At 43.0% G+C, this 26,055-nt stretch overlaps 2 protein-coding genes across 9 annotated transcripts in view; one reads left to right on the top strand and one right to left on the bottom strand.

The window, feature by feature from the left end:
* Nucleotides 1-11,591, top strand: part of FN1 (fibronectin 1) — a 78,689-nt gene extending 67,098 nt beyond the window's left edge. For 4 of the 8 annotated variants that reach the window (XM_053364369.1, XM_053364388.1, XM_053364398.1 and 1 more), the window contains 6 exons: nt 5,914-6,052; nt 6,618-6,782; nt 8,396-8,521; nt 9,245-9,351; nt 10,112-10,222; nt 10,840-11,591. In XM_053364369.1, the coding sequence (XP_053220344.1) occupies nt 5,914-6,052; nt 6,618-6,782; nt 8,396-8,521; nt 9,245-9,351; nt 10,112-10,222; nt 10,840-10,917 (726 nt within the window). In that variant the 3' untranslated portion in view covers nt 10,918-11,591. The remainder of the gene's footprint in view (nt 1-5,913; nt 6,053-6,617; nt 6,783-8,395; nt 8,522-9,244; nt 9,352-10,111; nt 10,223-10,839) is intronic. The other 4 variants (XM_053364377.1, XM_053364405.1, XM_053364414.1 and 1 more) reach the window with 1 other exon arrangement.
* Nucleotides 11,592-17,353: 5,762 nt separating this feature from the next.
* The window catches only part of ATIC (5-aminoimidazole-4-carboxamide ribonucleotide formyltransferase/IMP cyclohydrolase), a 31,557-nt gene continuing 22,855 nt past the window's right edge, over nt 17,354-26,055 (bottom strand). Inside the window, exons 14-16 of the mRNA XM_053364446.1 lie at nt 20,068-20,250; nt 18,286-18,441; nt 17,354-17,849 (exon numbers count right to left, since the gene is read on the bottom strand). Coding sequence (XP_053220421.1) covers nt 17,730-17,849; nt 18,286-18,441; nt 20,068-20,250 — 459 coding nt within the window. The 3' untranslated portion in view covers nt 17,354-17,729. The remainder of the gene's footprint in view (nt 17,850-18,285; nt 18,442-20,067; nt 20,251-26,055) is intronic.

Raw genomic sequence — 26,055 nt, forward strand, 5'->3', positions numbered from 1 at the left:
TCTTCTTCTGCTGACTTTTCTCCCTGGTCGCGGATTCTGCCGGTCATTTCTGCCAGTCCCATATAGTCAATCAGCTTCATCTGCCATTCTTCCAGAGTGGGTAAATCTTGAGTCTTCCAGTACTTTGCTATGAGTATTCTTGCTGCCGTTGTAGCATACATAAAAAACGTTCTGTCCTTCTTTGGCACCAAATGGCCGACTATGCCCAAGAGAAAAGCCTCTGGTTTTTTCAGGAAAGTATACTTAAATATCTTTTTCATTTCATTATAAATCATTTCCCAGAAGGCCTTAATCTTTGGGCATGTCCACCAAAGGTGAGAGAATGTACCTTCAACCTCCTTACACTTCCAGCATTTATTATCGGGCAAGTGATATATTTTTGCAAGCTTGACTGGGGTCATGTACCACCTGTATATCATTTTCATAATATTTTCTCTTAAGGCATTACATGCCGTGAATTTCATACCTGTGGTCCATAACTGTTCCCAATCAGCAAACATAATGTTATGTCCAAGATCTTGTGCCCATTTAATCATAGCTGACTTAACCGTTTCATCCTGTGTATTCCATTTCAGCAGCAGGTTATACATTTTTGACATGATTTTAGTTTTAGGTTCTAACACTTCTGTTTCTAGTTTAGATTTTTCCACCTGGAAGCCAATTTTCCTGTCCAAATTGTATGCCTCCCTTATCTGAAAATAATGTAGCCAGTCTCGGACTTTATTTTTTAATTTCTCAAAACTCTGCAATTTCAGTCTATCTCCTTCTTGCTCCAAAATTTCCCAATATTTTGGCCAACTGGCCTCCATATTGAGTTTTTTCTGAGCTTTCGCTTCCATTGGTGACAACCACCTTGGGGTTTTATTTTCCAATAAATCCTTGTATCTAATCCAAACGTTAAACAAAGATCTCCTAACGATATGATTTTTAAACGCTTTGTGAGCTTTAACCTTGTCATACCACAAATATGCATGCCATCCAAAGACATTGTTAAAACCTTCTAAATCCAAAATGTCTGTGTTTTCAAGAAGCAGCCAGTCTTTCAACCAGCAGAATGCTGCTGACTCATAATACAGTCTAAAGTCTGGCAGGGCGAAGCCACCCCTTTCCTTTGCATCAGTTAAAATCTTATATTTTATCCTAGGCTTCTTGCCCTGCCAGACAAATTTGGAAATATCTTTCTGCCACTTCTTAAAACATTCCATCTTGTCCACAATTTGTAATGTTTGAAACAAAAACAACATTTTAGGCAATACATTCATCTTTATAGCTGCTATTCGACCCATCAAGGAAAGCTTCAAGTTTGACCATATTTCAAGATCTTTTCTCACTTCTGACCAGCATTTCTCATAATTATTTTTAAATAGGTTCCCATTTTTAGATGTCATATTAATCCCCAGATATTTCACCTTCCTCACCACAGACAGACCTGTTTCATTCTGGAATTTCTCTTTTTCAAACAATGTCATATTTTTCTCTAAAACCTTGGTTTTGGTCTTATTCAATTTAAATCCTGCCACCTGACCAAATTCTTGGATTAATTCTAAAACTCTTTTTGTACTAGATTCTGGCTCCTGTAATGTCAAAACTAGATCATCTGCAAATACTCTCAATTTATATTGTTTGGCTCCGACCTGTATACCTTTAACCAACCGGTCCCTTCTGATCATGTTCAGCAAAACCTCCAGGACCGATATGAAAAGTAAAGGGGAAATTGGGCATCCTTGTCGTGTCCCTTTTTCAATCTTAAATTGTTCCGTAACCACATTATTTACAATTAATTTGGCCTTTTGTTCAGAATATATTGCACCTATACCATTTTCAAACCCTTGGCCTACCCCCATACCCTGTAGGTTCTTTTTCATAAAACTCCAAGAAATGTTATCAAAGGCTTTCTCCGCATCCACAAATATCAGAACAGCTTTAGTATTTATATCCACATCTAGCTTTTCCAAGATGTCAATTACGTTCCTCAAATTGTCAGATATATGTCTTCCCGGCAGAAAGCCCGCCTGGTCCTTATGTATCTCTTCAATCAATACTCTTTTCAATCTCTTAGCCAAAATGTCAGCAAAAATTTTGTAATCCACATTTAATAAGGATATGGGACGGTAGTTTTTAAGTTGGGTCTTTTCAGTCTCTGTTTTCGGTATAAGTGTAATGTAAGCCTCTTTCCACGATTCTGGTGCCTTTTTCCCTTCCAAAATCTCGTTGCAGACTTCCTTCAGAGGTTGTACTATCCGATCCTTCAAGGATCTATAATATCTGGAAGTCAGTCCATCCGGTCCCGGAGATTTGCCCAATTGCATATTTAAGATGGCACCTTCTATCTCCTGATCTGTTATTTTACAGTTCAACAATGCTTTACTTTCCTGTGAGATTTTTTGTAATCCATTTGTTTTCAAAAATCCATCAATGTCCCTTTCATTCTGTGGCCCTTGTGCGTATAATTGCTTAAAATACTTCTGAAAACAATTTCTTATCTCATTTGGGTTGTTTATATCTTTTCCCTCTACTTCCAGATTTGTGATTGTATTTAGTTTTTGTCTTTTTTTCAGTTGCCATGCCAGTAATTTCCCACATTTATCCGCCGATTCAAATGTCTTCTGTCTCATTTGTTTAATTTTCCATTCTATTTCATCAGTTCCATATATTGTGTTTGGTAGATCTTTATTTCTCTCAAAATCTCTTGTGACTTCGGCTTGGCTCTCAATTTTTTCTCACCTTCTTTAATTTTCTCCAAAATTTTATCTTTTTTCTCATTTTGCCTTCTCTTTTTTAATGCATTCTGTTGTATCCAAAAACCCTCTCATCACGGCTTTACTTGCGTCCCAGATTACTCTTTTCTCCACATTTGTTGGCAAGTTTAATTCAAAATAGTCTTTTAAAGTCTTTTGGGCCTTGTTGTATACTTCTTCATCTCTAAATAGGGTGTCATTCATCCTCCATCTAAAGGTACCGGTTGTTGTTGACTTCATCTCCATCTTTACAGCGTTATGGTCGGAGCATGTTTTAGGGCAGATTTCCACTTTTTTTATCTTTGGAGCCATTCCTCTAGTAATCCAAATTTGGTCAATTCTGGTCCATGTCATCTTGGCTTCAGAGAAGAATGTTCCTTCTCTCTCCAAGGGGTTCTTAGTTCTCCAAATATCGATCAAGTCCATGTTATCAGTCATTTCAAAAAAAGTTTTTGGTAGTCTACCATCTTTGGTAACTACCTGTTTTTGGGCCTTGTCCATATTAGTTGATACCACTCCATTCATGTCCCCCATCAAGATTATATTGTAGTCCATAAAGTCCATCAAAGTCTCATGCAACTTCTTGAAAAATTCCGACTTCCCCTCATTTGGTGCATACACACCTACTATCAAAAATTTTTCCCCTTGAAACTGAATTTCAATAGCCAAATATCTTCCTTGCTCATCTTTGAGGATGAATTTCGGTGAAAATTTCTCCTTAGCGTAAATCACCACTCCTCTTTTTTTGACTTTGTCAGACGAAATAAATTCTTGCCCTAATCTTTTATTTACCAATATTTTCCTGTGTAGCCTCATAACATGAGTCTCTTGTAAGCAAATCAAGTCCAAATGTTCTTTCTTTAATATATAAAATATCTCTTTTCTCTTTCTAGGGGAGTTCAATCCATTACAATTCCAGCTTAAAAGTTGCAGAGACATGATTAGTTAATTGGTTTTCCCTCCTACTGCACCAAGTTGTTGTTCTTCTTCTGTCGGTGGCTTGTCTCTCCTTGGGCCGGAGCGTCCAGATAACAAATTTGCAATCTCCAAAAGTCCTTGTCCTGGCGTCAATACGTCCTCAGCAGAGTCCACTTCCTTCTGCAGGTCCTCTTCGTGATCTTTCAAAAACTTGTCCTTGTCATTCACTGTCCTTATTCTTATTTTCTTTCCTCTGTATTTAAAAGATAGGCCTTGGGGGAATTCCCACCTAAAAATTATTCTGTTTTTCCTCAACAACGCAACCAAATCTCTATAGTGGGTCCTTACCTCCAAGATATGTTTAGGTATATCTTTGAAGATTTCCACGTAAGTGTCCCCAATTTCCAGGGTTCTTTGATAGTGTAGGTTCAGTATCTTATCTCTTTCTTCCTTAGTTTTCAAAATTATCAGACAGTCTCTTGCTTTGTTCTTTCCTTGCCTTCTGCCAAGTCTGAAAGCACTCACAATAGTGAATTCTTCCTCCCCCAGGTCTTTTTGCCAAAATTGTGTAAATTCTTTTGTAAGAAATTCTACCAAATTATCTTTCTCACCTTCTGGCACGCCTCTTATTCTTAAGTTTTTCGCTTTTCTTTCAAGATCTATCATCGACAGCGTCAAATCATACTCTTCAAATTTCTTATGTACCGGTGGAATCTGTTCCTGGGCAGCAGTTGCAATTTCCTTGGCTTCCTCAGCAAGTTTTCTGGTTGTCGCCGATTCTTCCAATAATTTTTCAATAGACTGTGTATTAGAATTCACCTTTTTCCCTAGTTCATTTATACTTGAGGTATTCAAATTAATGCTGGCGGTGTTCGCCTCAATTTTTGCACAGGCCTCTGCCACTTGTTTATTTGTCTCTTCAACTCTGTTTGCCAATTTCTCCAGAGATGCATCAATTTTACCCAATGCTTGGGCTAACAGTTCATCAGTTGACATAACCTTTACTTTTGCCTGTGGGGCAACAGCTCCTGCTGTGCCCACTACACCCCCCGTTGAGGGCCTTCTAGTAGTGTCTACTTTATATTGTTTTCCGGACCTGGTAGTTTTGTCCTGTGTCAACTCTGCTTTGTCTGCCATAACACTCACATGCACTCCCAAGGTCAGTCACACACTTAAGGAATTTGTTTTGGTAGAATAGGAATTTTCCCACAGCAAAACTTGCAGTCTAAAGTGTCTTTGCAACGTAGTTGCCACTAGGGGTCTCAGGCCAGCTTCTTATTGCAACTTTATAGCCAATAATGTTCAAAAAGCCCCCGTTTCTTAGTGTCAAATTAGTATCAAATTTTTAGTCCCAAAATGTTGCTTTCCTTTCCCAGCTACTGTATCCTTTGCAGAGCTAAATCAAACTTTTAACTCCATTCTCCATTGACAGTTCCCTCTAATCGGCTTCTCTGTCATAGGCAGTCCGTTCCCAAGTTTTAAAGTCAGCAGATGTATTTTAAAAAATTCCTCTCTTTGCAGGTCTAAGATCTTTCAATATCTCTCCACTGTTCCTGCTAACAGTGGGGTGAGTTTTCTCTTCAGATATTGGGTTTTAATCCTCCCGAAAATCCTCCCGAAAAAGTCTCAGCTTTGAAGTCTCTTTACTTTGATCTGTTAACAGTCCGGGAAGACAGACTTCCTGTTTTTTGCCTTTCCCGTTTTCGGCCGAATTCTTTAAAAAATTTTCTTTCAAATAGTGTCAAATTCCTACTCACGGGTAGTTGTTTTCGAGTCCGATTAACCAGAGAAGAAATCAGCGCTCTCCGATCCTGGCTGTGCGGCTTCGCTTCGCGGAGACGGGTAGACGGCTCTCAGCTCCGCACCCTTTACCCCCGGTCCGTTCCGGAGCCTTTAAAAAGGCTCCTTTGCAGCGGGGGGGGGGGCACAAATGGAGCCCGCCGAGCCTACAGTTCACAGGCTTCCCCACCTGTGATTTTTTTCGGGTCCCCGCTTCGCCGTAGCGGTAGAACCCCAGCTCCACGAAGCCGATTTCCTCCGGTGTTTAGAGGAAATCCGCCATTACGATCGCTGGCGCTGACCGGAAGTCGATTTGTCTCATCTCTATTTGGGTAAAGAGAAGCCATATCCTCATTGGATTGGACCCCAGAACCCTGCTCTCTAGAGAATCAACTTGATATACAGCCATTTCAGAGCCAGTGTCTCATTCTTCAAGAAAGCAAAATTCAACATGTTTCTACATCTTCTCAAATTGTAGCTCAGAGTTCCTGGCACATCGTCAAGTGCTACACTTACTGGTCTTACTAGAGGTGCCACCTACAACATCATAGTGGAAGCAATTAAAAATAGGAAAAGGCACAAAGTCCTTGAAGAGGTGGTCACAGTGGGCAATGTCGGTAAGTAGAAAGCACTTTGGGGGAAGGGCTCCACTCTTCTTTTGTGTAATAACCTTGGTTTAGGATCGCTGATAACTATGGTGTCCTTGTTTGGCTGGATTTCACACTTGTATCACACTAATCCTTCATGGAGTTCAGGATGGCATGCATAGGGGTCTCTGTGCCACATGCCAGTTTAACCTCCCAGGGAAGTTAGTTAGAGAGAAAGTGACCCTGGCCAGCTTCATGGCCTGATCTCCCCACTACTGCACTCTAACCACTGCACCCTTCTAGCTCTCAAACTCCTCTTTCAATTGTGTATATTTCAGCATACATTTCTGCCTGTTCTTTTGCTTCCTCTGAGTTATATATTCAAATAATCTTAGTGGGAAAGGAAGCCTGTTTAAGCAATGAAATCCAGATCGTTATCTGAACAAAGATAATTAAGATAGGTTTTTGTGCTATTTATCGCTGCATGGAGACTTCATTCTTACTGGCACCATTTTGACTGTGTGTGTGGGGGGGGATTGTTTGCTAAGAAGTACTGCATGTTGTCATACTACTTTTCATTCTGTGTCCTTTCCAGTTCCTGGAACATCAAACCAACCAACAGATGACTCATGTTATGATACATTCACTGGCTCCTTCTACTCTGTTGGGGAGGAATGGGAAAGAATGTCTGAAACTGGATTTAAACTCTGGTGCCAATGTTTAGGCCTTGGCAGTGGACACTTCAGATGTGACTCTTCAAGTGAGTAGCTTCTTGAATTTATTTGGCTCCATTTCTAAAATTTGAGGCAATAAACCCCAAATACCTACACCCCCCCCTCAGAAGGATGGTGAGGAATCCCCAGCACAGAACTATACTACATCGCCAACCAAGTGCACCACATAATCCCATGCATTCTAGAAGATGAAACAAAACAATGGGTACACCTGGAGAGAGACATAATCGAAAATACCCCCACCATGGCATACCCATTCCTCCCAAACAAATCCCACAACGCTAAACAGGTTCACACAGACCATGCTTAAAGCATGGAAGGAAGAAGCAGGTAAACTTTCCCCAACCCCATTCCCACTAACCCCCCTGGCTCACTACCCACTATTCCACCACACAGCACAAAACCTCCAGATAAAAACCTGGCAAGCCAAAGCCTGCTAGGCTTCTACAAAAACAACAAACCCACATTGACACAAGAAATACAAGACAAACTAGGGAACACCCAAATGCCCTGGTTAACACACCACCATTTTCATTGTGCTGTGATGTTAGACAACCCAGAAAAGGGGATAGCACACATTTGCGTAGCTGGTTGTACAATGGACAGTATAAAAGAATATGTTCTACTGGGTCCAGCACATTCAAAAAACATCCGCAATGCCTATCGTTTCAGGAGATGTTTAAATATCTGCCCTTAACAAAAGCTGAGGGAAAAACTTACAGTTGGCCCTGCGTTGGACTGGAATTATTAACTGTGAAATATAAGTGACCCTGCTATTTGTTGGATTTAAACCATAAAACATAATCCAGCTAGAGCTGTCATTAATTCTGGTTTACACCAGTTTTTTTCCAATTAAAGTTCAGTATTTTGTTTGCTGCAGGACTTTACCAGCTGACTACCCTGATGCCAAACACTTATATTCTTGTTTCTCCCCAAGATAAAATAAGACACCTAATTGAACATTGCCTCTTCTGTGTGTGCTTCACATTTACAGATACTGACAGCCAAATCAACAACTAAATAAATCTTGATAACTTGAAGACAATTTGATAAAACCGAAATACTATGTCTTGATCATATTGCAAGTTATAGCCCTCATTGCCAGCCTTGTCATATGTATCCTAGCAGCATTAGAGCTTTCTAAAATAATCTTAAAAGCCAATTCACTTTCTAAATATGTTCATAATATGTTCCAGTGGTGAAGCACTGCTCAACCCTTAGCAAGATCAACTGCTTCTAGCTCACCCTGGGATAAGTGATGGTTTAAGCAGCCTCACATAGCAATCACAGTAATGAGGAGACCAACAGCAGGTGGATGTGGCTGAAACACCCTAGAATTATTTTTTGGATAGGCGGAGACTGTTAACCTGGGAACAATAACAGGAATTATTTTTTATGGATACTAAACATGTCAGGCCCCCTTTTACTTCCAAACTGTGCCTAGCTGCCAGTTGACTGAATAAGAGCTCTTTTTTGTTGAAATATTGTTCTTTGTAAAGAGCTCCTTCTACCAATCTGAGGCTTTTGTCTATGGGACCCTAAGCCCCAGAATACATCAAGTGACCAACACATTGTCAGACAGGGCTCAGTGTGGATTCAGCGTCACCTTATTGATCTGTCGTTTCTTTGGTTCATTCAGAGTGGTGTCATGACAATGCTGTGAACTATAAGATTGGTGAGAAGTGGGACCGGCAAGGAGAGAACGGACAGATGATGAGCTGCACTTGCCTTGGGAATGGAAAGGGAGAATTCAAATGCGAACCTCGTACGTATGGACATTACCTTTCTTGATGTATAAAACAACATTCCTGCTGCTTGTGCTTGTCCCCAAAATAACCTAGAAGTGAAATCTAGGGTGCTATTCAACTGGGTTTCACTCAGAGTAGATCCATTGAAATTAATGGGCCAGACTTATGGATCTACTCTGAGTTAAGCGTAGTTAAATGCCACCTCTGGTGATTTATTTTTCTGAATTCACCTCTAGTGATTTATTTTTCTGAATTAAAATGAAAAGTTGGGGTCCGATTCCTGTCCTCTGGGACAATTCTTCTTACAGGAGTGTTTAACTGACAATGAGGGTGCTCTGCAAAGGGTTGTTCATTCTTTATACCACAAAAGGCAAGAAAAATGTGTTCCTGCCATCAGGATAAAGTTTCTGCCCGGTTTAGGTGCTCCCTCTTACAGGAAAGCACTGGCAACTCATGGCCCTACTGCCAATGCTGGTAGCCATAAATCAGCAGTACTCAACTAGGTTTTCTTCCCTCCTCCTCTTTTCCACAGGCTGGCAGGTCGGAGGAAACCTGAACATCCTGCTAACCTGTTGATGAATACCACACTGGAGATAACCTCCTAAATTGTCTTAAGAATCTTCCTGGTATAGGTTGGCACTGTTAAGGTGGATTTAATAGCTGAGATGTTTTGCCCTCCGAGTGGCAAAGTACATGCCAATTATTAAAAGAATTGCTTGTTCCTTGGCTTTTTTTTGTAGATGAAGCAACTTGCTATGATGAGGGCAAAATGTACCATGTAGGAGAGCAGTGGCAGAAGGAATATCTTGGGGCCATCTGCTCCTGTACTTGCTATGGAGGACAGCAGGTAAGCATTTTAATACCGGTGCTGTGACTTATAATAGGCAGCATGGTGTGTGTGAGAGAGTGGGGGGAGGCAGGGGGAGATGTGACAAACTTGCAGAATCTGGACATATTTTGTGGATAATGCCCACTCAGGTACAGAGTTCATTACATTTTAAGTGACTCTACAGTAACAAGCACTACAAATGAAATTGTTAAAGGGGAGCCTAAAGCAGAAATAAACATGTGATATTATGCATTTTTGCCCGGTTTTACAGGCATGCTCAGTATATGAAATCTGATTTACCAATACTAATGTTACTTTCAGAACAAGTACTTTTGCAGCATTGTGGATGAGCTGTTTAGAGCTGCCTAGGTGACACAGTACTGTTCCTGTCTCCTAACATGTCTTTCATTCAGATAGCTTTTGTAGTTGTTGAAATATTATTTCCTAAAATGATCAGTACATCTGTTCATGCAACTTATTTAAGCCTATACTGAAAACACTTAAAACGACCTTGACCTTAAAATGCTGTTAGTTCCTCTGCCTACTAAGACTGTAATCATACACAGTGAGTTCCCATTGACTTAAAATCAGTAACAATTTACCTGTATGAATGAACCCATGATACCTAGTGAATCAACCTCTCATTTTGATGATCTTTTCCCTTAGGATACGATGGGAAACAATTGTGTATGCCACTTTTCTGCAGGGAAAAATTTGATATATATGGCATCTTCCATTCAGAAGCTCATGCTAAAATGTAGTGTTTGTTTATTTAAAGGGCTGGCGTTGTGACAATTGTCGTAGACCAGGTGCTGCGCTCTCACCTGAAGGTTCTCCTGGTCACACCTATTCACAGTACTCACAGAGACAGCAACAAACTTCAAATACTGTAAGTATAGAAGCCCCATTCATCTGACAGCAGCGGCTGTTCAGCACTGCTCACCATTGTTACCAAGAATGCAAATTCCTGGGAGTCTTCCACTATAGACAGGCAGCTTCTGTTGACTTCATGGGTCTCCCAGCAGTTTCTAATCTAAGAGACTGATCAGATGCTTAGCTTCAGAATCAAGTGCTTCTAGTCCAACCCCAAAATATTTAGAATAAGTTAGTCATCTGCATGGCCAGCCTAAAACAGTTCTAAACCACTTTCATGTGATGACTAATCAAACGTTCCTAGTCTGACTGCCACAGGCTTCCACTTCCCACAATATCCTACGGTATGATATGGTATGAAACAAGACTGGAATGCAGTTTGTGTCAAGAGTGAGTGTGTTTATTGGACCATGTCCAGGTTAGCGGCAGAAGGAAGGGAAACCAATACAGCCATCACTTTGATGAATGCAATGGAACAGGAACATTTCCATTCCCTTCAGCAGAACTGCTGCCCATCCCTCCACCTCACAATTCATCTGTTAAGGGTTTGCATTGTGAAATGTCAACAGATGCAAGATACTTTCCACCTTCTAGACCTGCTGAGCTGATTTCCTTCCTCCTCCTTTCTTCCAGCAGAATGTTCACTGCCCCATTGAGTGCTTCTACCCTTTGCATCTACAAGCAGAGACGCCAAATCGACGAGGAGACTAACACCAGCCAAGGAAAGTCTTTCTTGCCAAGACCATCCACTCTAGAATGCTGCTAGAGGAAAGCAGGTCTGCTTCGGGTGGCCAGAGTGCCTTTCTCGGCTTTGCTCAACTCACAGCTTCTCCAAGGGAGGCCACTCTTGGAGCGTCTCAAGACTTCTTTTCACAAAGGATAGTTGTATACTGTCTTCTCTTTTGCTCAGTGTTTCAATACCATTCAGTATTTTCCCTGAAGACAACTCATACTAACTCATAATTTGCTCAGCAACCAGTATCCATAAGGGATTAAGGGGAGGGGCTCTCCTGCCATAGGGAATGAATGAAAATCCAAAGTTCTGTGTTCATCTAATTGTGCAGCTACCAATAGGGACTGCAAACCCCATCACTGTGATATCTAAAAATATGCACAGTCCTAATCTTTCTAAATTATCCTAATTTCTTTCCCTAGCGGTATGTTTGTATCTCGTACTGTTATTTATCAACATTGTTCTTCCTTTCCCTGCTCCCTCCCCTCCCCCTCAGTGTTTTTTTAACAGGAAAATATATTAAAGACACTTAGTACACCATTGACAGAGGAATTTGGTATAATTATGATCAGTGATTATTTTTTATACTGTAAGTGCCAAAGCTTTAACTACTGTGGGAGACAACTCTTTTAATAAAAAGATTTACAATCCAGCTGTGTGTCTAGTTGTCTCTTTCTTCTTTGGATTGTGTAGCTCATCCCTGGAACTGGAACATGGAGCTCTTCTGCATCCCCCTTCTAGGCACTGAAATACAGGTGCTGTATAGCACCATTGGTGCAAGCGTGGATCTATCCCAACATAAAAATACATCACCTTTATATTTTTTGAGCTTTTCATTTTTCAAAACATCACCAGCCATGTCTCCCCTGCTCATTGCCTCCCTCAGTTTAGGCTGATAGGTGGCAACTGGCCTAAGGCTGCCTAATGAGTTTTGTGGTTGAGTGAAAATTGAAACTGGAATCACTAATTCATACAGCAAAGGAAATTCTCTCTCTTAGGCTTTCTTGCTATAAGACACCTGTCTTGTGAAACAGGTGAAGAAAGCCCACCCTGAATTTATCATGGGGGTGAGGCATCTTTAGCCTACCTTGATGGCCTTTTCTCTACTCTTGCCCCATTCTGATCTAGACCATTTGAAGTAGTCAGGGGAGGAGGTGATGGTATGGAAAGATTTTGCTTTAGGGGCAACAAGAGGGGCTGGTGCTGAATGTTGATGCTCTATGCCCAGTGATTCTGACCCTATTTTTAAAACATTTGGCAGCGGTACTCCCTGAGATCTTAACCGTCTTCAGTCACAACATGAAACACAAGGCTAAAAACATACAGAACCCAAGACTGCCATGATTACAACGGCAAAATGCTAATACTGCAATACAGCTATTGTTACACAATATGGCTTGCAATACTGTTAATGTTGCTATCATGAAAATTGTTGCTTGCAGTCTTTACTGCAGGCCAGAAGAAGCAGAGCCAGTTGTTAGTGAAGTTAACTTTACTCAAGGCAACAAACATAAACTCAACAACACTCTTTGAGTAGGTCTTGCCAGGACTGATTGTCCCCACCTTCTACCCCCTCTAAGGCTCCTCTCTGCCAGATGTTTCCAAGCAGTCTCAAACTGCATCTGGGCACCTCTAATCTTTGTTCCGGCCTACGCATCACTCTGCGTGTCCTTGGAGACAAGGGGGAGGGAAGCTTGTCACAGTAGATGTTAGCTATTTGTCATCAAAAATAGTTGAATACATAAATGGTTGAATATAAATCTTTACTTTGTGAAATACATTACAAATGCTAACAGGAGAGGCAGGCTCCCTGTCGTCTTCTGCAGCCTCTTGCCTGCCTCCTCTGCTCCAGCCTCGCTGTCACCAACTTGCCCTGCTCACTAAATCCTGTTGACCCAACAGCATTCCACTCCTTGAACTCTCCTCGGTGTCCCATCACCAATCCCTGGGCTCTGAGCCTTCCTCTTCTGGGGTTTCTCTTGGGGGTTCCTCAGCTGATGGCTCCCACCACTGCTTGTCACCCAGCCGTTCTCTTACAACAGGAAGCTTCCCGGGGGACGGGGAGTATGTTACGGGCCCTGTGTGCATAAGCGAAAGTGGGGAACCCACTGCAGCTTCCCACCCAACAGGGCAGGGATGTTGGGTCCAGAGTGGGAGAGGGAAGCGGTGGGCAGGGAGGGAGACTGTCTTGCCCCCTCCTACCCTTTGCATGGCTGGCGCTGAAGCCACTTTGTGGCTGGACTTCCTCTTTTTCCTCCAAGAGGACAGGTTGTTGTTGGGATACTGCCAGGGAGACAGAGTCCATCTGAGCCCCCAAGCCGGCTGCCGGACGATCCATCGATCTCCCGTAGACACACAGTATCAGCAATTAGCAATTAGCGACACAAAGCCTCAGAAATAGTATTCCACATTCTTAGGCTGGTGCACGCTCTATCAGCAGAATTCACACAGCGAGAGATGCACAGCAGGAGAGCATATTTACAGTTTATTCAGTGTTGGTCAGAACAAAGAAAAACATGACCGCCTGCATCGGTCTGCTCAGGCAACAAGAAGGAAACGAAAGCAACTGACACAACAGAAACATCCTGTGAACAGGAAATACGCAGACTCTTGTGACTCACAAAGCCTGCTCCCTTTTAAGGTGGAGCGGAAATATCCTAACAGTTTTCACCTCCTCTTTTTTCTGCCTCATTCAGGGGTAGGCAACCTAAGGCCCATAGGCCACAAGCAGCCCACGGGGGTTGTTTAACCAGCCCATGAGCCACCCCCAAACCAAGCCGCCCGCTCGGCAAGCCCCCGTGCACTGCACTAAACTGGCGCAGCACGATGTGGGGACTCGCTTCTGCGGCACCAGAAATTGCATCTGCGCAGACAGCGGAAATCACAGGGACGTGTGCTCAGGTGTGTGCGCAATCCAGCCCAGAGAGGGATCTCGAATGAACTGGCCCAGGCGAGGTAAAACTTGCCGACCCCCAATCTCATTGTTGGCGTTTTTAGCACGGTTCCATTTGTGGGGGTAGCGAGATTTGTTAGGTAGCGTGGGGGAGTCTCAGAGTGAGCTCTCTCTAGTCCACCATCTTCCAAGAAGTCCCCGTCGTTGAGTGGGAGAGCGTGGCAGCAGTGAGAGCGTCCGCACACCATTTTGAGCCCTTGGAGTCTTTTTTTCTGGACTTTTGGCTCACCGGCGTACTCTATGGCCTCTGAGGAGTGTCTCCTTGGGGGTCACAAGGACTTTCCAGCTCTAACTCACCATTTCAGGTTAGAATTGTGTTATTTATTTATTTCACAATGCTGCATGTATGCAGTCGCATGTGACTCAATCGTGCACAAGTAAGGGGATGGCTGTATTTGCTCCTAGTAAAACTGTCCTAAAAGGCAGTTTATTTTTTAATCAATGCAAGCCACCAGTTCAATATGTTTGGCACCAAGCTGGTGCCACATATATTGTCCTGCTTTCCTTTGTGCCCCATGAGTGAAGCAGAGAGGGGTCTTTTTGTCTGGGCAGCACAAGACCTCCCTACACACTGCCAAGGCTTGTGCCCTGGGGAGGTCACTCAGTGCTGCAAATGCAGCCGTTTGACTTCACCTCTGGAGGCACACTCCATTGTCCCTTGAGACAGATGGATGCCAACAGGAGAAACCACCAAGCACGTTTTCCTACCTTCATTTGTCATCCAAGGCCAGTTCATACAACCGCATAGTTGCAGGGTCACAAATAGCACAAAGCATTCCCTTTGTAGGCTGGACCATGCTGAACCTTGCTTTCAGAGAGATTCATTCAAGTCCCACCACCTCCAATGGATATTCCACCCAAACATGATTACAGAAGTCTTTCTTTTAGCTGTGCACTTCCAAACAAGCAACTTGTTAGGCAGTGCTGCTTGAACAGGTTGTGTCCCTCTAGCCAACTACAGCACAACTTGAAATGAGCCAAGAGGCAGGGAGGTGGGTGCTCTTCTGTTCCAAGTTTCGTTCTACTTCACTTGAATGCAGCCAGTGTAACTTGGTGCTCTAGATTACACCACACCTGTCTAACAAGAGCCTATGAAGGGTTTTTCTCCAGCAGCTGCAGTTCATTCTCATCTACCACTGCATCTCAACTATACCGAGTGTTAGATGAGCTGGACAGCACCATCTCTTCAACACTTGCCATTGGTTAAATTAAAAATTAAAAAGCTTTAGCTCGCCAGCTATTGACTTTGTTTTTGGTATAGAAAGTAAAGTAAAATCAAAAGCTCTTGTCTATTTAGATTAAAGTGAATTACCCAGGTGAACATACTCACACTGTATTTCCAGGCAAATTAAAGGCTTTCCTAAAGGAGACAGAAGTGCTGACCCAACTCCCTAAAAAAATGAACAATTCTCTCTTAACACTTTGGGGGAAACCCTTTAGAAATTGAGTCAATTTTGTTGCTTGATCACTTTCATGCCTGTAACAAATAACTTCTGACACCAGGAGCCCTTTGTTTAAACTGCGCATCTGATCTGACAACCACAGCAAAACATGCTTCAGAGTATTTCACAGTGGAGATATTTTTAATAAACCACCAAACATGCAGAAACCATGCTGCCAGTTTCCTCCCCCTTGGCAGTGAAAATTACCTACTCTTACCACATATTCTGCTGTCAGCACGGCAGAAGTTATTTCCATCACTTTATAATACACCTCCCCAAAGACAGTTCACATTTAATAATTCCAACTAAGCATAAGGCAAATCTTTTTAAAGCAGCAGATTGAAGCACCACTGCTCCATATTGTAGCTCGCTGTTTTGATTTCAGAGTTTTGAAAACGGAAACAAACATTTAGGAAGATGAGGCTTCAGCTTCTGTAAGTCTTTATCTATCCTGGTCTTATGTGAGAGTATGTAGAGTAGAAGAAGCTGCACAGAGCATCTTGATGTCCCGGTGCAAGTGCTGGAGTTTAACATATTTATAGTTGGACCACAAGTTGGTGTCCAGGTACCTAGCACTAGATACAGAGAATAAGCCTACAGGGGCCCGATAAAAGCTTCAGACTCCCGCACCAAAGTTGTTGCAGATCCTCCCGCAGTTGTTCCCCAACCCTTGTTAACAAAAGAATGTACTGTGGTTGCTTATAACGGCATGGCTACAAACTACTACATTTATTCTATAAATTTAGGTAAAGGTAAAGGTACCCCTGCCCGTACGGGCCACTCTTGCCAGACTCTAGGGTTGTGCGCTCATCTCACTCTATAGGCCGGGAGCCAGCGCTGTCCGCAGACACTTCCAGGTCACGTGGCCAGCGTGACAAAGCTGCATCTGGCGAGCCAGCGCAGCACACGGAACGCCGTTTACCTTCCCGCTGGTAAGCGGTCCCTATTTATCTACTTGCACCCGGGGGTGCTTTTGAACTGCTAGGTTGGCAGTTGCTGGGACCGAACGACGAGAGCACACCCCGCTGCGGGGATTCGAACCGCCGACCATGCGATCGGCAAGTCCTAGGCGCTGAGGTTTTACCCACAGCGCCACCCGCGTCCCTTCTATAAATTTACTCAACATGTATTATATTACTTGTGCTGGACCCCCTTGAAATTCTCACTTATCCGTGTGAGTGCAGCTTCTCCCATGCTTGTAGGTCTATAAATCCTTCCATCCCCTTAAAAAAGAGGTTTAGCTGTTGTGGAGGCAATGTCTGCTGAGGGTGCAGAGTAAGCTTTGTAGTTGCCAGTCACCTCATCATATTTAACCATGATAGGAGAAACCACAGAAGAAGTTGCAATCGGAGTGGCCAGTGAACATCACAAGGGGTCAGACACCCCAAATTCAGAATATCCTGTCTGTACAGTGCTAAGTTTTTGGCACCAATTTAAAACCACCACCACCCAGGCCTTTGCCTCTATGCCTATTGCTGTGAAGTTTACTTATCTTGCTACCATTTTATATTGTTAATGCTTGCTGATGCATTACATTTTGTTTTACCTATTTTATTAGCAATTGTAACTTGCTCTTCGAAGCGTGCAATAGAAATACCATATTTCACCGCATCATTGTTGCATTTTTAATGCTCTTCCCCCCCCCCAAATACCCCATTATGTAGTGAATTACGGTAATGGCTGGAAGCTGTCAAGGTGGGTGGAAGCCGTCGTGTCCCACACGCAGGCCTCAGCGGTTGGGTGTGAGCCAAGTTGTGGGGCGCTGGAGTTCCACGCCTGCCAAGTTTGAACAGGCTCCGGCAGCTCGCATGCCCCGAGGCATGAACAGATGGAGGGGCCCAGAGAGGCAAAAGCAATCTGGCACCCAGGTTGAATGCCCTTCCCAGTCAATAGCCGGCAATCAAGGCCATTGGCAGCCCAGCTCCACAGATCCTCCTGCTGTCGAATTATACCCTGCAACTATTATGTGGGGAAAGCACTGGAAGCAATTTCAGAGCTGCAAAAATGGGGGTGAGACTATTATGAGATTAAATTTGGTATTTTAATATCAAAGTACAATGATTATCTGCTTCCCATTCATACAATGCCCAGCTGATTATCTGCATACTGCAAAAGCCAATAAAACCAATGTCCACACCTTGAATGCATAAAGAATTTGATTTCAGACACATTAGTGACAATCACTTTTGTCCATTAATTTTTCAAGAAATGCATCAGAGGCTAGCTACTTTAGTTTTCTCAAAGCAATGGGTATTATATGTAGAATATAAAGTGAAATGTTCCCATGAAGACCGGCTTTTTAGAAAGCAAGCAAGAACCCGTTAATGAGGATGCTTCCACAAGCAGAGAGACAAGCAAATGAGCAAAGAGGAATGTCTGGCAACGTGGGGAAGCTTCAGTGGTGGAAGAGACGGAGGCTGGTGTGAACAAGAGTTATTCCCAGCTCATCGCAGGCTTCGATCACAACTTGGTCAGCTGCTGAACCAGAAGGGGCAGCAATGAACTGGACTCCACTCTGAGAGAAAAGGAGGGAGACAAATACAAATCAGCTTTATTGAACCATTTCATTAGCTGTTGCACAATTCCGCACATATGGGGTGCCCACAAAAGCTGTCAATCACTTTTAGGGAAGATTGTCCTAAACGGAGGCCGGAGAGGATACTAAGGGTGGTGAATCTTCTCTTTGGAAGGTGCTGAAAGATGAGAATTGCAACCTGTCCGAGTTTGAGTAAGTATCACCAGCTTTCCCCCGAAATGCATGTCTGGACTAAATATCCCTACAGCTACTCCTGCTTCCACTTTGATACCTCTTACCTGCAACCGTAACCTACAAAACAGACTTTAGGGAGCCAGCATGCAGAGCAAGAGCAGCTAATCGGACATATTCTCCTCAGGCCTGTTAGTCATTAAGAGTCACAGTCACCCCCCCACCCCCAATTCCACAGCCTTACCCGCTTTGCTCTATCCACGTTATCCCTGAAAGGGAAGAAAGCATCAGAGCTGAGCGAGACGCCATTCAGTTTCCCAATCCATGCCTTTTGGTCTGCCTCAGTTAGCAAAGCTGGGACTTCCTCAAACAGCGCCTTCCACTTGACAAGATCTTCATCCTGCAAAGGGGCATTTTTGAAATTCACCTGCTTCATTGATGGCATCTAATTCAACAATGCAGGCAAATACGGTGACAAGAATGCAAACATTTCTCCAAGTTCCCCGCTGGAAGGTCACAGCTATGTAACACCTTGCTACAAAATTTGTACTCGGAGGTTTATTAAATTCTAAGCCCCTCTGGTTCCTTTGTTGTTTAAACTAATACATACACGTACCCTTATAGCTTCCTACTACAAAGCACCCTGCTCATTTCAGAGTCATTTGCTTTGCTTGGCCTATTTTCTGCTACTCCAGCCAGTGAGTAAACATCAAAGCACCCAAACAGACCATTTAGTACAAGGAACCCAACACAACATTCAACAAAACAGGATTTTGGCTCACTGTCCTCTGTCTTGAGTGCCACTGATCCAGCTGCCGTTTGCCCCAAGGAAGCAATCAGACTTCTGACATGATTTGCAGAATGTCTGTTTTAACCACATCCCTGTTTGCTTTATTGCATTCAGACTTTATTGCATTCCGAAGGAGTGTGTAGTTTACCAAGTTATGCAACGTTTGTGGAAGCCCTGAACTTGCTAGAGAAGCATTCCAGTAATTGGAATAAGACGTCAAACACCCTTCTGCAGCTAAAGGGGGTGGGGGCAGTGTTCAAATTTGGGTATTTGTTTTTAATGCTTTCGGCACAAGCTTTTCAACCAGAGAGCTGTCACTCGTGGTCCTTTTATTCCCTTAAAGATCTCTGATGAGAACTAGGCAGCAGCTCTGACTTAATTTCTTCTGGTACTTCAGATTGAAGTCTTTAGGAAGCTTCCCTCTTTACGAACCAGACCTTCTCGTGGAAGCAGCTATAAACCGGGTACCCGGTTGGATCTTCTGAAATATCAGTTGATAAATATGATGTGTGACTAACCCAGATCTGGAAGGAAGACACTTGATACTGATCCTAGTTTTATCTGAATCTGACTCTTACCTTTCAGATGCCACATCATGATGGGAGTATTGTTTGCCTCTGAGAAATTCAGAGGTGCCTGGCCTTTTTACTGAGGCTTCCAAGGGGGGGGGCTCTACCCTAAGAAGTCTAACGCACTTGGAACAAACTTGCCTGTTTTTCATACTGTTGTTTTTTGTAATTAAGTACTATATAAAAGCAACAGAGAATTGCAGCTTCAATAACTAACAGCACATAGATCCAGCCACGGCAATCACAACAAAGAGCTCCCACCCCAAGTACACGAATATGCAAGGCACACCCCTTTCTCCCTAGGCTTTGGCTATCCTATTGAATATTTGAATAAGGCAGCCCTTGGCACAGAGCTTTCGCAGGGTTGCAAGCATTCCAAGGTGCCTCCTCTGTGAGTAGAGGTTGCACGTGGCCTAGTGGCCAGAGCGCCAGACTTGGGAGGCCAGAGTTCAAATCCCTGGTTCGGCCAAGAACCTCACTGGGTGACCCTGAGCCAGTCACTGCCTCTCAGCATAACCTACCTCACAAGACTGTTGTAGGGATTAAGTGAGGAGCAGGAGGAATCATGTAAGCCACCTTGAGCTCCCTGGAGAAAGGGGTATAAATGCAAGCACCATTCCTGAAGAGATTCTGGACTTTGTCTCTAGCCAGGTGCCCCCAGGCTTACCTCTCCAATGGTCCCTGTGACATACTGATCAATAGCATTAGAGATTTCCGCTCTTTTCACTCCTGCTTTGAACTTCATGGAGAGCACCCGCGGGTGATGCCTGAGCCACCAGTGGTTTGCCTTGTCTCCAGCCAGTCGGGTGCAATGGATTCGGGACTGCTGCCCTGCCCCAATGCCAACCACCTGAAATAGACAGAGCACTAAAGTTATTTGGAGAAAGAGCAAGCTTCCATGGGCACCTTTTCCTAAGAAATTCACTCAAGGCCTCACCAGAAAAGCCAAACCTTAAACAAACTGTGTCACCGATATGTACCAGTTTAGAAACAAGATTCCTGAACATTACACACCCGCCGGGGGGGGGGGGGTTGGGAAGCAAAATATTTGTTAAGTTAGGAAACAAGACTGCTTTTTCTTCAGTAATCTCTGCATTGAGCCAAGGAAAAGGAAGCACTCAAGTTATGAGAATTTCTAGGCATCTAGCCTGCTCTGGGAAAGCAGTTGCACTGCGTGGTCTGAGCTGTTTTCCAATGTGGGAGTCCCAACCACTATGGAGAAAGCTGTAATATTCTCTACTACATTGTAAGCTATCTTAATTTCCACAATCACTACAGACTTCATTGAAATGGGCAGATGGTGCAGGAGTTTAAGGCAGCCAAAGAGAGTCAATTCTGGCTGAGTAAATAGGTGTCACTGGCCTAGAGAAGGCTCCCTGCAGCCCTGAACCTCTGGAAAAGATTAGGGGCCCCAACCCAAAGGGAGATTATAAAGCTCCAAGATATTTCCTTGGAATTCAGTCTTACCAGGTTCAATAGGCTGTGTAACCTAATGCTGTCCAGCATTATATGAACTTGTCCACGTAAGCAAAACAACATATAGGAAAATTGTCAAAGGTTAGATTTGCAAGCAGGGAAATATACAGCTCAGGAGTAAGTAAGTTTCTAGCTGAAATTTATTCATTACTTTAATACAATTTTGTATACTGCTTGACTGCAAAAAATCCCCCGCAAAAAGCACAAAAAACCCACCATTTTGGTTTACAAAATGCTGGAACATATGATGATACAAGAGTAACATAGAAACTGTTGAGCTTTTTTTGAAGGGGTGGGGAGACACAACTCATAGGCCTCTAACGTTAAGGAGAAAGAAAGAGGGGCAAAGAGATAGAGAATACCAACATCCAAAACTTTTGAGTTCCAATCCCTGCATATTTTTTCCTGCTGTTACCACTTTAGTTCTACATATATTTTCAAACTTTTTTTCCACAACAATGAGGACTAGAAAAGCGGGCGGAATCTAAATGAAATTTAGAAGGAAGACTGGATTTTTATATACTCCAGGTGCTATCCAGTCAGTTCCAGGCAGGAAGCCTGGCTGCGCAGGAGGGCAACTGCAGTCACACATTTTCCACGTTCCCAAAGAGCGCAGTCTGGCTGTTCAGTATCAAGGCTGCCTCCTAAGTCCATTCAACATTAAAGTCATTTGCCTGAGGCACACCATCTCTTTTGGAAGTGATGGCTTGGGGCAGGGAGGATGAGGAGGCAACAGTGGATGTTGTCCGGATGGTAGTGTTGTGGTCATTAGGCCAGAGGAGCTCCAGGGGAGCTGTGGCAGCCCCACAGGTACACACAATGCTGCTGCTTCTGCGAGGTCACAATTTCCCCCCTTCCCCTTACGGAGGCACCTATACTGGGCATTGCCAAAGCCAGTAATAATTAACTGGTGCGGAAAGACAACTTCTTCTGCTAAGCTACTGCCTTTCTGCTTAGTAGCAAATCCAGTTTCTTCCTATCTAAATTCTACCTGCCTGCATGTGCTCAATCTGAAGCAGAAATAGCAGCAATCCATCAGAAAACCCATGCATGTGAAGACAAGTTCTTAAGAAACTAGTCTACTTCAAACGGCTGTCCTGTAAATCCACTAATAAATGAAGAAAGCGAAACGGGGGTCAATCACCCTCACGCGTGAAGTCTGGCTAGCAAGCTTCTTTTAGCATCCAAAGTTTTTGTGGTCTCAGCCCTTCTAATATGCTGTTATATCTATCTAAAACGCTCCGGGAAAAGTCATTACATAATTTATTTTACAGGTGGGCTGGAGAGCAGTTTAGCAGACTGACTGGAGAGGATACTTTTAAGAAGACAATATATGTTTTATTTTGCGTAAAGCCAAGAGCAGCGTTACACCACCCTCCCCCTCTCTACAGACCGGGAGAAATGTTAACCTAAAACCAGGTCATCAATAACAATTTCCCTGCTCATTTTTTCCAGGGTCCGCAATTATAGAAATTACCAGTTATTATTATTCATGACTGCAATCCTATCTAGCAGCAGGGCTTAATAACGTTTACTGAAAGAATAGCATCTGACACTCTAAACTACAATTTGGGTGTAGAAATTATGATTGTTGGTAATGGCAGATGAAGGTGATGGACTATATTGAATTGGCAGAAATGACCGGCAGAATCCGAGACCAGGGAGAAGAGTCGGTGGAAGAAGATTGGAAGAAATTTAAAGACTATTTACAGAAATATTGCAAAATTAATGAATGTTGGATTGAAAGTTATGTGGTTTTTAGCTATAATGCTATAAGGAGTATGAAAAAATGGACTATTAATAAGCAAAAATCTAATGTTACATTATTTTAAGATTAAAGATTAGGATAAGCAAAGAGGGGAAGGATTTGCTGAACTGACAAATTAAACTGGAATACAAAAAGGGAGGTTAGAGGAGGTCCGGAAATTAAGTAAATGAAAGAATGTAATGGAAAGATGGAACTGTTTTTTTTATTTGTATTTTTCTTTTTTCATTTTGTAAAACTTTAATAAATATTTTATAAAAATAAATAAATAGAAATTATGATTGTTGGGATCAGGAGTCAAGGGACCAAATTCAAACAGCCGTTCAGCCACAAAGCTAATGGGTAGCCTTGGGACAGTCACGTCTTTTCAGCCTAAACTACCTCCTGTTTTGAGGATAAACATCCATCGGTATGTGTGTGTATGTGTGTGTTTTACGAACCATGCATTCTGCTCTGCGCACCTTGAACTCAAGAGACAGAATAAAAATCTAAGCAAATCCAGGGAAAGGTGTAAACCTCATTCTAATGCAATGAGGACTCAAAAGCTATGCCACAACTGTACATTCACAACCCTGCACTAATTCAGATAATAATACCAGCTCCATGCTTAGGCAGTGAAACTCTATGCATTTTTACTCTGAAGCAATCTCCATATGCTCAGATCGATCTTATTACTGTAGATTAAAATTCTGAATTCATTTTTAAGCCTGTATTTAAAGGGCAGTTGTTGTAAATAAAAATATGCCCTTTTCCCTTATGGGGTATCCAAAAGCCCGTATAGAGTTCTTACATAGGTTCCTTATTGGTAGGAGAAAATAACAGAGGCCAACCAGAGAATATTGAGAAGCAAAGCAGCTAGGTTGATGTTTTCTTTTCTTCTTTTCTTTTTTTTTGGTATGTGTTGGCTATTTTTCTTTTTCTTTCTTTGCTGTTGTTTGGTTATAGAAAATGAATAAAAAGAAGTTAAAAAAAAGAGAGAAGCAAAGCAGCTAGTAAGCTTTGCAACAGATCAATAAAGATCAAGCTTACTAGCTGCTTTGCTTCTCAATATTCTCTGGTTGGCCTCTGTTATATGGGCTCTTGGATACCCCATAAGGGAAAAGGGCATATTTTTATTTACAATGCAGTAAAAGGCTTAAAAGCAGTAAAAGGCTTACTACCTCCAGTGCCACTGCAACAGGGAACTCAGAGAGCAAATAGTCTCTTAAGTTAAGTGACTGACATCAGGGAGGTAGCCTATAATCTCAAATGGCCAAAACTCAAGAGTTGCATCATCCACATGGATTTCATTTCCAGCTCAATTATTTTTGGGGTTTGGGCCTTCATTCTGCTATGTTAAAAACAGGTTGGGGGGACCTTCCACTCTCCTCACCCCCACCCTCTGCAATATTTTGGGACTGTGTTCCCGTTTCCGCCCAAGGACAAGCTCTTTAGAAAGGAGCACCAGGGGAGAGATGAGTTCCTTGCTGGGTCAAGAGGCCTGGCCACTGCCTCAAACTTTCCAGGCTGGTTAGGCTGCATTTCCAGATGTTAAAGCCCTAAGGCCAAGGCCAAACTGAAAGAAATGAACCATTTGCTGTCTTATTCCTACCGTGATTTCACATCTTGCCAGGATCATTTTAAAAACAAAAATAAGGATCGTTCCCCAATGACAGGGAATGAAAAATCTGGACTTGTGTCCTTTTTTTAGCAGCCAATGAATAATATGCTCCTTGCTAACAAGTCAGCCACTGGCATTACACAACATTGCGCTTGTTTAATATTCCTCAGGGGCTGCACAATGAATGGATTTACAGAGTCCTGCATGCTGGGCAGCTGCAATGTTGTGCCTGCTCCATTAGAAAGGTCTTTTGCCTAACATGGCTTCTCCACTGGCTTCAGGACTGCATTGAACCTCAATACAAGCTGATTTTACACATCAAACAACACTCTTCATCTTCACAACAAACAAAATGCTGCACCTCAAAGCAGTACAAGTGCTTGGTCTATGGCAGTAGCTCTCAAAGGGCAGGCCTTGCCCACGGGTGTACCAGGAGAGGGTGGGAAGTGCGGTGGGAAGATTCAAGGGCAATCAAAGAAACATTCGAACATTTCAGTGTAGCATAGTATCAACTTAAAAAATAAAATAAAATGCAGAATATGGATATCTTTTTAAAATGAGAGTGAGAGCACTGGCTGTTTTTCTACAGTTCTCCACAACATATTGTTGTGAACAGGGATTTTGAACTCTGACAAATATGAAAGATCAGAAAAGAGAAAGGCTTCTTTGTGTTGAAGAGCTGAGTTTGTTTGTATCAAACTACACCTAATATAAATGTGATTACTCATACTTAAGGCACAGATGAAAGAGGCTCATTTATAATTACATTTTGGAAACGATTCATGTTCTTATGAAGCTGCACTGTTTTATACTTTCTGGATGTCTCATGACCATATTATATAGCAGTTGTGTTCTGTGTTATAAATCAAGCACTGCTAGGAGTTTTTTCTTTGTGTTTTCCAATGTATTTATTATCAATAAAAAATCTGATGTGGGGTGAGCTAATTTATATTCTGAGAAAAAAAGTTTGAGAACCTGGTCTGTGGCGTTTGATTTGTTAATTCTTGCTCCTTCGTAGTCACTGAGTGAAAGACAAGGTGTGTGAAGTTGCTTCCCTTCCAAGCAAAGAGTGCTCAGGATCCTGCGTGAGCCTCTACGCTCAAGGAGCCATGCAGCAGAAACCACGACTCCCTCCCAGCACTGCTCCTTAACTGCCCCATGGCAGCTCCTTACAACCTCCACCTTCAGATCTGCTCCCAGGGCCAAAAAGCTTCTTTACCCCTGCATGATAAAGGTAAAGGTAAAGGTACCCCTGCCCGTACGGGCCAGTCTTGACAGACTCTGGGGTTGTGCGCCCATCTCACTTAAGAGGCCAGCGCTGTCTGGAGACACTTCCGGGTCACGTGGCCAGCGTGACAAAGCTGCATCTGGCGAGCCAGCGCAGCACACGGAACGCCGTTTACCTTCCCGCTGGTAAGCGGTCCCTATTTATCTACTTGCACCCGGGGGTGCTTTCAAACTGTTTCTACCAATTCCCCAAGCCACATGCAGCCCCTAGAAAATCTACCTTGCTTTGGTGGTGGCAAAAATATAGGTGGCCGTGGCAGGGGAGGGGGTGGGTCTACAGGAAATTGCAAAAATCACAGCAGGGGTTTCCATTGGATGTGAATGGAAGCAGCCCTTCTGTCCCTGGGGAAGAACAATTCAGGAGCTAAGGCCATGTGCTTCTATTACCTTTACTCCTTCATAAGCATTCTGGGTTGCTTATTATATGCCTCTCGTCTGAGTAACTGAATTTGAGTACCGTGATTCTTAATTAAGGGGGAAAGCAGCAAATCCTGTCAGCTCTGAAGATAAAAACTCGAGGGGCACTT

This window comes from Podarcis raffonei, chromosome 1 (genome assembly GCF_027172205.1).
Source record: "Podarcis raffonei isolate rPodRaf1 chromosome 1, rPodRaf1.pri, whole genome shotgun sequence".
NCBI classification, from domain to species: domain Eukaryota; kingdom Metazoa; phylum Chordata; class Lepidosauria; order Squamata; family Lacertidae; genus Podarcis; species Podarcis raffonei.